Here is a 13,720-nt window from a genome sequence, read left to right on the forward strand (position 1 = left end):
AGTGTAACCTTCTTATACCAACATCCACATGTGGTAATCTATAGATTATAAAAATGTAGACATTCAAATTTTCCAAAAATGAAATAGTATGTTGTCAAATAATAATGGAAGAGTTATGAAATAACTCTCTGAAGTGTTACGGTTACCAAAATATGCCATGATCAATTTTCGTAAGTTTTCCTAAAACACTATTTTGAGACCCTGCTCTGATACCAATTGAAAGAACGAGATGCATCAAGAGGGGGGGGGGGTGAATTAGTATTTTAAAAAATAAATCCTAAATATGAGTTTTATTTTTATTTTTTTTAATTTTTGGATTTTTGTTTATTTCAAAAGGGTGTGAGGCCTGCAATGCTTTATGGTGCCGAATGTTGGCCTTTAAAAGAGAAGCATAATACTAAGTTAAGTGTGGTAGAGATGAGGATGCTTAGGTGGATGAGTGGCTTTACCCTTAGAGATAGGATACGAAATGAGCATATACGTGAAAAGGTTGGAGTAGCTCCAGTAGAAGATAAGATTAGAGAGAGTCGCCTTAGATGGTTTGGTCACATAAAACGGTGGCCTTCCAATGACCCGATTAGGAGAGTAGAGGTATTAGATTTGACTTATGTTAAGAAAGATAGAGGCAGACCTAAAAAGACTTGGTTAGAAAATATTAGGAATGACCTTTCTTTATTAGATTTAGAGGTTGTTTGGTTGCCTGAATTAGGAGTGTAAAGTAAAACAATTACTTTTATTTATTAAATTTAATTGTTTGGTTACTTTTGAGTGAAACAAAAAGAAATCATCTGAAGCATTAGAAGTGTATTAGGGAGTGTTTCGCGTGAATTAGAAACCCGCTCAATATGAGCGGATTCTAAATTCATCGGAAGAAATCTTGGCATCGTCGTCGTGCTGTTCGGCTTCATTGCACGAGAGGCTTCTTCGGCTCCTTCATTCTTGTTCGACTTCGGTACTTCGACGACGTCCAATTCGGCGGACTCGGCCACCAGAGTCCGCCGCTCTCGCTTTATTTCACACGCCGACGCCGTCCGCCTAATCACCCGTCAACCCGATCCCCAGAAGTCACTCGACCTCTTCAACTCCATCGCCACCCAACCAGGCTTCTCCCACAACCACTCCATTTACGCCGCCCTCCTCCTCCGTCTCGCTCGCGCTCGCCTCTTCCTCGCCGTCGACGCCGTCCTCCGTCGTGCCGCCTTCGAACCCTGTCGATTCCATGAATCCCTCCTCATCTCCCTCATGCCCATTTTCTCCCGCTCCTCCCTTCATGAAAAAATCCTCGAAGCCTTCCACCTCATTCTCTCCATTACTCGCACGAAGCCATCTAATAAAGCTCTTAGCACCTGCCTCAACCTCCTGGTCGAAGCAAGCTGCATTGATCTCATAGAAAAACTCCTTGATGCCAAAACCAAGTTAATGCTAGAGCTCAATACTGTACGCTTAACATCCTCGTTAAGCTCCACTGCCGTGCGGGTGACCTCGCCTCCGCCTTCCATTTGATCGAAGTTGACAGACCAAGAGCTTCTCCAATTGATGTTCATATTCGGACACAAATAACAGATGCAAATGATGCCAACAAATTGGTTATGGCTGAATCTGGAGCTCTGGAAGCATTGACCAAGTTTTTTTTTTATGTCCAAAGGATTCTACCGAAGCCTCCATAACTGATCTTATTCGGATCTTATATTGCTTTTGTGTTTTTATTTTATGATGGACAGAGATCTTATTCGGATCTTAAATTTGATAAACATATGGATTAAGTATTTTGAATTTTGTATTATGCATATAGGACAAAGTAGATATAAGATAGGGGCATTGGTTTGAACCTCTGCTGTATCTTCATGGAAAACTAAGTGAATTGTTTAGCAATCCACCATACACACCAAGCAGTCATATTCCTGGCTTACAAGCTGAAGTTGGTAAACATGCGAATCTTGAGCTTATTTTTGACTCATCGAGATGCTGACCACTAACACCCGTGCTTGAATGTCTGAGCTACTTTCGGCCTGGAGCGATAGCTTTTTCCCGCTGCGAATCTTAAGCTTTTTTTAATTTTCCTGGTGGTCGGTAAGAGGTGTTTTCGGGTGCATGCGATTAGATGGGAAGGGGTGAGAATTTGTTTGTTTGTTTACCTTAATTTGATTTAGGTTTACATAAATTAAATTATATTTAAAAAATTTATAACATTAAATATTACTAATTATTATAAATACATTGCTTTTATAGATATACTTATTTTAATGCTAAAATAAATTATTACAAAAAAATGCTTTTACTTTACTTTGGATATACCTAACCAAACATGAGAAATAATTCTCATGCGTTTATTTTGCATACAACCAAACAGACTCAAAGTATTTAGAATGCATTACATTTACTTTACACTGCATTTCTTTTTCAGGCAACCAAACAGCCCCTTAAACGAGAATTTGACCTTTAATAGGACACAATGAAGAAAAAGGATTCATGTAGCCGACCCCACGTAGTGGGATAAAGGCTTGATGTTGTTGTTATTGTTGTTGGAAGAGTTGAGGATCGGTTCAAGAAAGAACATCAAAGAAAGGTTCCCTCTTCGAAAATATGGGTGTTTGGGCTAAAATCAAGCTAGGGTCCTGATCTAGCAAGACATAGTCCTATCTATCTACCTCTCCAAACACAATACCTTGCCAAAACCATGTTCAGTGCTACAAAAGCATAGGCTGTAGCCCTCTAACATCTTCGGCTCCTCGTTTTTTTAAACTATAGCCTTCTGATAGAGATTTGGAGCATCATTCAAATAGAAAGCTAAACCGCTCTTTCATGCGAGACAACAATGCTAGGGGTAGATACACATTGAAATTTCAAAGAAAAGAGTTTGGACCGTTCTGAAGAATACCCCGGGAAAAACGAACATCTTCCAATTTCTTAGTAGCTCTTCTCGAACTGCTTTTTGACGCTAAGGCCATTAAATGATTCATTAGATAAGCAAAAATAGAGGATCTTGAGTACTATTCTAAATTCAGAAGAACTATGTAGAGGATCCATTGTACAGCTCAAAGGAGTTCGGGTTAGATTATGGAAAGTAGAAATTGAAGCAGAAGAGTATTAAACGAATGGATACTCTGAGATAGAATGAGAAAAGTAAATTTGATTAATGCTATTGGCAAATGTTTGGAGCGATTAGAAAATTATAAAAATGAAACTCTCTCTATGCAATTAGTTTCGTACCGAACGACGGAAGTTCTCAATAGAAGTTCGGGTGCTATTATTAGGCAAAGAGGTTGGATAGCGACAATCACGTGGAAAAAGTAAGATTTCGCTGAAGTATGGCTAGCAACAGCAGGGAAGGTTTCTCTCGCTATGGCTCTTCCACAGGGGATGATGCTTTCTTCTTTTAGTTTTAGTTGGGTTGGAGAGGGAACAAGAGTTGAGAGTTCTAATTGATGTTTCTGGCCCAGCTCATCTCAATGCCATAAAAGTGCCTACCCTCTCCACTTTGCATGCTGATGCAGTCCCTACATGACCAACTTAAAACCTTTTCAATTATCATTAAAATAATTTCTATAAATGCACAATGTTTGTAATTCTTTTGTTTTTCCAAGTAAAGCTATTATTCACAAAAATAAAATAAAATTTTGCATTAAAAATATAACTTTTTTGGCTTTCCACGTGAACCTACACATTTTCCTTTTGAACCTTTTGCCACAATTGTATTCACCCCATGCTCTCTATTTTGCATGATGACACCATAGTTACATGGTGTTCAAATGTTCTTTATAACTTGTAAATACATATTTAAGTATGTTGTCCTTTAGAATTTACACCTTAAAACTCTTTCTAAATACTTATTAAATGAGATTGGCAACACAAAGAATGTTTTTGTCTTGCTAAGTGACACTATATTATGAGCAAATAACACAAAACACTTTTCATTAAAAAGTTTATAATGCAATGTTATGTTATGTTATTTAAAATAGTCAATTGTTTGGTTCACCAACATCTTTAAATAAGATTTATGACAGTTATACTTGGCCGACATCTAATGTCATCACGAAATTTGAATAATACTTTTATTGTATTATAGTAAGGATGGCATTAACTTATTTTATGCTAATAACACAAAACAAAAACACTATCTGACAGATAACATTGAAATCTTAATAAGACTAAAATCCCAGAAACATTGAACCAAATAGCCCCGAAATTCTTTTTAAAAGTAAAACAAAAGCCCCCACAATGTGTATTTTGTTATTAACATTTAGATTTTTGCAACTAAAGATAGCTTTGAAAATAATTTAAAGGCTATGAAACCTTCGAGCTACCGGCCGGAGATGTAAAACAACTTGGTTCGAAAACAAAAAGAGAAATTTTAGTGAAATACCATTCACTCGCCGTTCGCATTTCAAAATTTTGTGATCGATGATCTCCTCCCCGTAAGTAATATTCGCACCATATTCGGCAGCCAGTAACCTAAATGGTAGAGTGCCCTGTATTAAAAATACTTTGATATGACTCACTTAAACTTTCAATTGGCCGTGAAAGGATCGTATAAATGAATAAACAGAATGAACAAAAGAAACAAGGTTTGTTCAACATGCTGCAAAAAGCACATTCGAGCAGAGTAAAGATTCATAAACTTTATACCTTAGAAGGAAATTTTTAAACTAAACCCTAGGCTGTAAACTATGAAACATCTTCCACACGAAAAACACCGCTTTTATGTCGAAGTTGGGAGGTTGGGAGGAGGAAAGAAGTATGACTAACCACACGAACCATGGGAGCGAGGATGTGCTTGTTCTCGTATTCCATTGCGGCGTTTCCTCGGCCTTCAGAGGACTCCGGTCGATCTGCTCACAAAATGGCCAAATAGGATTCCGGGTCAATGCGTCTTCCCCGCGAATTATGTTTCGCTGGGTGCTTAAACGGGGCTCGCAGAGCAAAGGTTTTTTTATATATATAAGAATTTAAAAACACGTTAGAAAGTAGAAACTCTATATATTTATTAGGGGTGTCAAAATAATTGTGCGGAGTATCGGGTTGATCCGATCCAACCTGTACGGGTTAGGGATCACGCGCATTCGTGCGCACTACAGAGCCAGGCTATCCACAAACAGGTGAATATTGACCCTAACCCGAATTTTTTCTAGTCGGATTTACGGGCTTGTCAAATATTAACAACCCTAATATTTATATATCTAATCTTTAAATTTTTTATATTTATTTATATAATATTTTAATTTCTAAGTAACTTTCTAATATATGCATAAATAGGTGTATTTCTTTTAAAATAAGTTAATATTTTGATATATTTAATCTCATCTAGAGATTAAAATATTGTATAATTAAATATTAATTTTTGTATGTTGATTGATAGATAGAAGAATTTAATAATATGTATATACACCTCATAATATGAATGGAAATTTAAAAAGTCATAAAAACAATACTTTTTCTTGACCTTCATGTGGAAAATTAATATTTTTAAAATATGTTGTATAAACCCTTCTAAATGGTGGGCAGAGGATTAAGGTCAGCCTACAAGGGTCAAAAAAGTATAGTTAGGTGATGATAATTATATGATCATAGTAAGGCAGTTCACAGCCTTATGGTAGTAAGGCCTTTAGAGTGGTCAAAAATGGAGTTCGATTGGAGATGAATCACACCATTATGTAGTTTCACGACATTTTGGAGTGAAAAATGAGATTTTCGGTTGGAGATGCTCTTACCCATGATGTCCTTCTTGAAACATCTTCCTTCTCCCTAACAGTGTCACCCCAGCTCCCTTGTTCTAGCCTTCTCCTCTTGGACCCATGCTCGAATATCCTTCTCTTGAAACCGTAGCATGCATAACCATGACCTAACAATGATGTTGCTTCTCCCTTGTGCTTTTTTCTTTTCTTCCTCGATCTTTGTTGCACTACAGGAAAAAGGCTGATTTTCGATGAATTCTTTTTTATCAAAAAATCGACAAATTTCTATTTGGAAAAACACATTTTTGACAGATTTCAAATGAAAAATCTTCTGCATGTAAAACACACATCGAAAAACAATTACCAACAAAATAAATCTGTCGAAAAACTTTCCAACTCCACTCCACCAACCAAATGCCGGCCATCCCGCTGCCCACTAAGGCTTCGTTTGATTCGGTTTATGCTTACATAAAAATGAGTTTTAGAAAAGGAGGTTGAGAAAAAGCCGTTCAATAAAATGGAGTTTTAATAATGAGATATGTTTGACTAATATTTTTAAAAGTGCTTATTAATACTTGAAAGTAATTTTAAATTGTTTGTTTAGAAGTTCTGCTTTTGAGATTTTATTATAAAAGACATAATTACTTTAATAATCTTTATTTTAAAAATATTTTATTTATGTTTAAAACTATTTAAATTAATTTATCTTTTAAATTTTCCACCGAAATTTTCTTTGAAAATTTACATGAGTTACTTAAGTGTGGGAGATTGTTAAACCCCTTTAGTCTAAACTCTTAAACATCGAGACACATTTAGTGTAATGGTTATAATTTCATTAAGAAACTTCGTAATTAAGCATACTCATCCCGGAGAAATCCTGGGATGGATGACCTCCTGAAAAGTTACACAAACAGGATAAAACCATGAGGCCTCTTTGATCAAAGCGAACAATATCTCGATAGTTAAGAGTTTGGATGTTACGTACAAATGATATCAGAGAAATATATTAGCCGAAATATAGGAGCCACCTCTTGAATCATGTATGGGAGAAAGCCCTACGTGGCGGTAATCACCACTTGAACTAATAAGGGCCAACTCTAGTCTTTAGAATCCTATTTGCCTGATTGATGATTCTGGGATAAAGATATTAACGGGAATGTTAGTTACTTCACTACAGGACAATTTGGATATACCGGCATACTTTTTGGCAGAATTACATCTGCCTGTAGTAGCGGCGATGTAACCAGTGGATATTCTGCCAGTAACTTAGCGACGGGTTTTCCAGGGGAAAAACTACTGAAACGTTTCCGGTGGAAAACCCGTCAACAAAGCAATCAATATGCCAACTTACTTAAACTCGACGAAATGTTTAAGTATTGATATTTTTCAGAGGAAAATGGATGACATTTAGCATGATGATCGAATCATGACTACCTACCTTTGAGTAGCATGCTATTATGACTACTTGATCAAAGTAAGGCTTCACTTGAAATAGTTTTTTGACTATTTTGTTTGTTTTCAGGTTGTAACCACAAATTTTATTTCGTCATTACTTTTTCATTGCTTTCAAAAACAATTGTACTACAAAGCTATTTTCTACAACAACTTAAAAAAAACTACTTCCTCTACAACAGCTTTAAAAATCAATAAGAAAGTTGTCCTAAATAAAGCTTACATTAGGTACATATAATAAAGATTGAAAATAATGCATATTAATTTTCAACATGGATGAATATTTTCCTTTATTTCAATCTGAATGTAAGCAGTTGATTACATTCATTGAAATCTGCATATTTTATTATATTTAGTTGTTCCCAAGCTGATAGCTATCGAAGTATCTTGGTCTGTTGGTTGGGGAGCTTAGGCTACCAACTAAGAGATCTTGGGTTTGAGACTTGTGTATGCGATATGCGTGTGAATCTGCCTTAATTGACCAAATGTTCCTAAAAAAAAAGTACGTTATTTGCTGGTCCATGTTTCTTACCAATGTGAAAAATTGATTTATTAAATGGAATGCCTGAAATGAGCCACTGAATTCATAACAATTTATTTAACACATTCAGGTATGTGTAGATTGGACTTCACCACACTGCACAAATGACAAATGAGCAAATCAAAATGAAATTTATTCTCGATGTAGATGATCACTTGGCACAAAGTTCTTACATAATAACTATAATCATGAAATATATTGCATATATTGAGATAGATAGCCACATTATTCAGCTGCATATACATGCAGAAACACTAACAGTGCATGTTAATAAACGACAATGAGATCTACAGCTCAACAATCTAAGGTTTAGTCTCATTTGTAGGGAACTGCTTAGGGATGCCCGGAATAAGTGGGTTACTTGGAGTGGCTGGTGGAGGGAGCTGAGGTATATTTGGCAAATTCGGTAAGGGAGGTAAGGTTGGCAAGGTTGGCAATGGTGGAAGCAGTGGAAGAAGAGGTGAAATGTTGACAGACGGCAGAGGGGAAGAAGGAATTGTATCTTTTGAAGCTTCAAAGTTTGATGATCCCTCGACACTTGGTCTCTGATAGCAAAGTTCTGGTTGATTCAGGGGCCTGAAGGTGAAGAAACCAGATGAGAAAACATGAATCTTGTTCGTTGTTGACTTGAGATGAAAGGAAGACGAAGTAGCAGAAGCAGCCACGGCGCAGAATGGCTCGTTGCTGCTTAGGAGCTTCACAGAGCATCCCTTTATCTTCTTAACATGTTTTCCAATCTCAGAAGGAAGCTGTACCCTAAAAACACCATCTTTGTCTGTTTTGACTGCTTTTCTGAAGCTGGTCTTCGTAGCCTGGTTGCTGCAGTCTACCATAACTGAAGCACCTGTAATGGGATGAAAGCTTTTCTATTATCTAATTAATGCAGATTATTATGATGGAAACAGATTGAAAATGCCAAGAACTTGGAACCTGAAATGAGTTGGTAGTTTCTTGAAGAATTCTGGTGGAAGCAGGTGTCACAGTAAACTGTTCCGACGATCATTGCAGATGGGGGATGGTTCTGATTAGTGCTGTCATAAGCAGCAGAGAAGCAGATGTGGCTCAGAGCAAGGAATGGAATCCAAGAGATCATGTAGTAGAAGCCCATTGTTCGATTGCTCCTCAATCGTGAAGAACAAGGTGAGTTTTCTTTTCTGGTTTGAATGTTATATAGTTCAATCAAATGATATATATATAGAACTGAAAGTTTTGGGAGATGGAATGGTGGTCAAGCCATTCTTGTGAAAAGCCAGTGCAACCGCTAGCCACAAAAGGTGAATGCATGTGAATTGGGATGAAGAATTGTTTAGAAGAATCTCTCCCTCTCTCCTCTCTCCTCTCTCTCTCTCTCATGACACTACAACTAGGGGCGAAATCGGCCATTATTTTCAAAGGGGGCAAACTTATAAATAATTGTTGGCAATATGTCGGGGGTCTAAGGGGGCAGCGCCGCTGCCCCCTTGTATTAAAGCCTAAAAAATAGATTGAATGGGACAAATTGCCTAAATAATCCTAGAATGAATAAAAAAAAATTTTAGAAGGGGCAATTGCCGCTCCGGGATCAAAGGGGTTCCGACCCTGACTACAACAACTTATTTATTGTTCTTTGAAAGAATTTCTCCTTCACTGAAAGCTTGTGTGTGACCGTAAGCCTGTTTATGAAGGATGATGAGAAGCTTCACATGGATTGTGTTTGTGAAGTTTCTTTCCAACTAATATTTGTCTTCCTTCAGAATTTTGGTTGAGCAAAAAGTGGATGGCAAAATGAATTCTTTTTCCAAAAGGAAGTTCTACATTACAGGCCATAACCTGCTCGTGATTTCAATGAACTCTTATTTTCCTCCTGTTCTCCAGACTTGTCCATTTTAGACAGTCTACTGGGTTAAAAAACGACATCTGCAGTAGAAAAAAAATTCATTTTGCTCCATAGGCAAATTTAAGAATCACGAGAAGCATTGTAATGCAAGGCATCCTCATGGAATATTCATAAAGAAAAAGTTTGTGAAGTTGTTGTGATTTATTTTTCTCATATTTTCACTAAATTTGATTTCAAAGTAATTTTAAATTCATGAAAAATGTTGAATAATATTTAAAAGCCTAATTACAGGAAGAATGACAGAGACCCAAGCCAATGATCAAAGACAAGACCCATTGACAAGAGCCTAAGTTAAAGCCATTAAGGACCATTTAAATTAGTATTTTATTTTTTCTTTTACAATTTTATTTTATTTATTGGGACTAGTTTGGGCAGCCAATTATATGTGTGTATTGTTGTTCTGTAATGAAATATTTTTAATTTTTGATAGAAAAAATTTTTTTGTGGCGATCTTTATTCTCTTTGGTTAGTCTCAGTGGCCTAGCTTAGCATTTTTTTTGTGGGGTTTGATTTATATGTTGCGCTCTTTAATTTTTTATGCAACTCTTGTTCTAAATCAACCCACACCTTTCTCTAGATCCTAATCATCACCTATGCCAAGCCTCCCATCACCCAAACTCTCAAATCTGCACATCCCATAAATAGCACTGGGCCAAGCCTAGGTGGATAATTACCAGGGGTGTCAATTCGGGTCAGCGGGTTGGGTTCGGGTCATACTCGGAATTGACCCGACACTGTTCGGGTCAACCCGAACCCGAGCTGATTCGGGTCCGGGTCAACCCGACCCGACACGAATGAACCGAAGTTGACCTAAGATTGCTAATTTTCGGGTCAATATTCGATTTTCGGGTCAAAATCAGGTAAAAAACGGGTCAATCTCGGTTTTCGGGTCAAATATGAGTTTTCGTGTCACTTTCGGGTCAATTTCGGATTAGTTTCGGGTTGCTGGGTCAACCCAAACCCGACCTGATTTTTAAAACGGGCTGATTTGTTCAACCCGAACCTGACCCGTTTCGGGTTCTGGTTGACTCAAACCCGGATTTTTTCGGGTCGGGTTCGGTTCGTGTTTCGAGTCGTGTCAAAAATTGACACCCCTAATAATTATGTATTCTTATTCTCCACTTCACTACAAGACTTTAAACCTCACCAAATACCATTCTAAACCATCCACAGTCATTTTCCAACTTTTAGATCACTTAAAACTCTTTCCCAAAATAAATAAGTCAAATAAACCCAAATAAGCCAATTTGGGCTAGTCTTGATTTTTCTTCCATTACACCACTCTAAAGGCCTCAACTTCCTATAAAAATTTTCAAATTACACTAAACATCCATAAGGATTTCCATCCACCAATACCACTAAATGGTTTTTCACAAATGTCATATTTAGTAGGGGTGTCAATTTTGGGTCATGGGCCGGTTTCGGATCGAACCTGGAACTAACTCGACACTATTCGGGTCAACCCAAACTCGACCCATTTTTTGCAAACGGGTCGATTTTTTGAACCCGAACCCGACTCGATTCAAAGTCTGGGTCAACCTGACATGACCCGAATGACCCAGGGCTAACAAAAAATTGCTAGTTTTATGGTCAAAAAATGGATCAATCTCCAATTTTTGGGTAAAAAACGAGTCAATCTCGAATTTTCGGATCAAAATGGGGGTAAAAAACAGGTCAATTTTGGGTTTCTGTGTCAACCCGAATCCGACTCAGTTTTTGAAACGGGTCGATTTGTTGAACCCGACCCTTTTCGGGTCCGAGTTGACCATAGCCCGGAATTTTCTGATCAGATTTTTGGGTCGGGTCAAATATTGACACCCCTAATATTTAGTATGAGAGTTAAGTATAGAAGGAGCAAATTTGGTCATATTTCTTTGCTAACAAAAGAGAGAATTTTACTGTGGTGGAATTGCCTTCATGATGGTGAGTCATTTAAGAACTATTGAGGTTAGTGATTTCTTATTTATAATAATTTAAATAAATGGTAACAGCTTGAAAATATATTATATTGCTTGTATGTTTATGGCCCTAATGTAAAATTCCAACTTGGCACCATAGAGTCTAGCATTTTCTCTATTGTGTCAACTCATCTTCTTGCCAGTATAGAGTCCAGCATTTTCTCTATTGTGTCAACTTGTCTTTCAATCATTTTCTTGAGTGAACACTTTTGTTAGGGAGTGCTCCATTCTTCAAAATAATCCTTATTTTGGTGCAAACTCAAAGCCTCAATCATTTGATTTATTTTCCATTTTAACTGTTTTTGGTGAATACTAATAGTCTATTTTGATAACTTGTAACAACCTACTTCCTTTAGAACTTGAGAATTAATACTTCTAGGCACAATTGTTTTTTTTTTTCATGCATTTTAAGTTTCATGCAAGTGAATGTGAATACAAAAAACTTGGTAAATTTTTAGGCTGAATAAAATTTTATTAAAAAAGATCTCAACTATCTAAGTAGAGTTTGGGATGAGAGAGGTATAGTGCTCTTTTTCTCACTAGTAAGTTCTCTTTGCCTCGATTTTACTTTGATTATATATTTTCTTATCTCTATTTCATCTAAAAACTTTTTTTCTCATTATATTTTGTTGGGAAAGTAAACCAGGCAATGAAACAAACAAGAAAAGAAAATAGTGATAATGAACATTAGATTTTAACATCGAAAAATCAGAAATAAGAAAAAAATCACGGGGCCACACGACACCAAGGAATTCGCAATGAAAACTGAAAGATAGTTTACAAATATCTATCTCTGTGTGTGCTTGTCTCACTTCACTTCTTCAAACCATTCTTCCTTATAATTAACAAAGAGATATACTTTTACAACATGAAGGGATTCAACCCTTCAAGCTAAACATAAAAAAAAGAGAAGAAAAACCGCCCAGCCCGACTTACAGTACCGCGACTCCAGGGGTTTGAGTACTGCGACGGTCCACTCTCTATCTCCAGCCTTACATACAGTACTCCAATGTTGTCTCTACAGTGCCACAACGCTCCACTCTTTCTTTCTAAGTCAAGACTACATTGTTGTCACGCTATATCATACAACACTGCACTGCACACAAATACAGTTCTACAGTGCTCTAATGTATAACACCTCATCTTTATATGAAAAAAAAAAATTCCAGGGGTAAGTTCCCCAAACTCCAAGTAGGGGGAGGCCCCTTTGCAACCCAACAGCATGCTCAACCAAAAAAAAATTGAGTTATAAGTCATGTAATACCCATTGAACTAGTGTGCAGTTGTATATGTTCTGACCCATACTACTAAGGGTATCATAATGAAAATTTTGCATTAATACTTCTTGCATGTGTTTGTAAGTGTTTTGTATGCATGTGAATATCTGAAATTATTTTGAATCAGGTCTCAAGGGCTTGTGTGCATGAATTAAAAATTTAACATTTTTCCCTTGGACCTTGTTGGGGGAGCTACAACGCCAAACTCTCGAGTTTAGGTCATTTAAAATAATCTGGGTTGGCGCAGTGGCATTACTGTCTGGAGCGCCACGACCCTACATAAATTTTAAATGAAAGTATCAAAATCCACTTTAAATCCATTTTTTCATAACCATTTATCCCCAAGTGTTGTCAGTTTAAGAAAGGAAAGAGTGTTAGAGAGAGAAAGCTAATTTCAAACGACTTTGATCTATTTTATGATGTCACCCTAGTTCAGAAGTTGTTGGATCAAATTAGATTACATTTTACCTATCTCAGTTTTTAAAAATATAAAAAATTAAGATTTCTCTAATTTAAATTATAATTTTGTAAGTAAAAATGAGGATAATTTTATATCTGCTAAATATTCACCATATAACTTTTTGTATATTGTATATGCAATCATTTTGGACATTTAGATATTTTGTGGGAAATTTTCACTGGGTAAATTAAAAAATACATTATTTAAGAAAATTAAAAAATTCTAATCCCAAAAATTAAAACTATATTATAATTAAAGCTTTAAAATAATATTCTGAACAATCACTAGTAATCTAGTGAGATTCAAAACTATAAAATTCTGATCAGTTGTTGAATTTGTTGCCAACTGGTAAAGCATTATGTGAATTTTACATCTCTTTAATTGTAATGTAATTATATAATTGCTAATGCCACAACCTAACCCGATTAGGACATCTCCTATTATGTTGAGCTATGATGGAAAATACTCAAGATCTAGTTTTGAA

General features: G+C 36.3%; 2 protein-coding genes across 5 annotated transcripts in view; both read right to left on the minus strand.

Moving 5' to 3' along the window:
• LOC110112634 (tRNA-dihydrouridine(20) synthase [NAD(P)+]-like) overlaps positions 1–4,916 on the minus strand; it is a 28,554-nt gene extending 23,638 nt beyond the window's left edge. Inside the window, exons 1-2 of one of the 4 annotated variants that reach the window (XM_020844926.2) lie at positions 4,756–4,915; positions 4,364–4,469 (exon numbers count right to left, since the gene is read on the minus strand). In XM_020844926.2, the coding sequence (XP_020700585.1) occupies positions 4,364–4,469; positions 4,756–4,791 (142 nt within the window). In that variant the 5' untranslated portion in view covers positions 4,792–4,915. Of the gene's footprint in view, positions 1–4,363; positions 4,470–4,746 lie in introns of all 4 variants that reach the window. The other 3 variants (XM_020844924.2, XM_020844927.2, XM_020844928.2) reach the window with 3 other exon arrangements.
• Positions 4,917–7,967: 3,051 nt separating this feature from the next.
• On the minus strand, positions 7,968–8,773 carry LOC110112611 (pollen-specific protein-like At4g18596). Its single transcript, XM_020844900.2, has 2 exons — positions 8,596–8,773; positions 7,968–8,509 (listed from the first exon to the last, which is right to left on the minus strand). Exons 1-2 carry the CDS (start codon positions 8,771–8,773, stop codon positions 7,968–7,970), a joined length of 720 nt encoding a protein of 239 aa, XP_020700559.1.
• Positions 8,774–13,720: the final 4,947 nt, after the last annotated feature.

The sequence above is a fragment of the Dendrobium catenatum genome, unplaced genomic scaffold, assembly GCF_001605985.2.
Source record: "Dendrobium catenatum unplaced genomic scaffold, ASM160598v2 fragScaff_scaffold_459, whole genome shotgun sequence".
NCBI lineage: Eukaryota > Viridiplantae > Streptophyta > Magnoliopsida > Asparagales > Orchidaceae > Dendrobium > Dendrobium catenatum.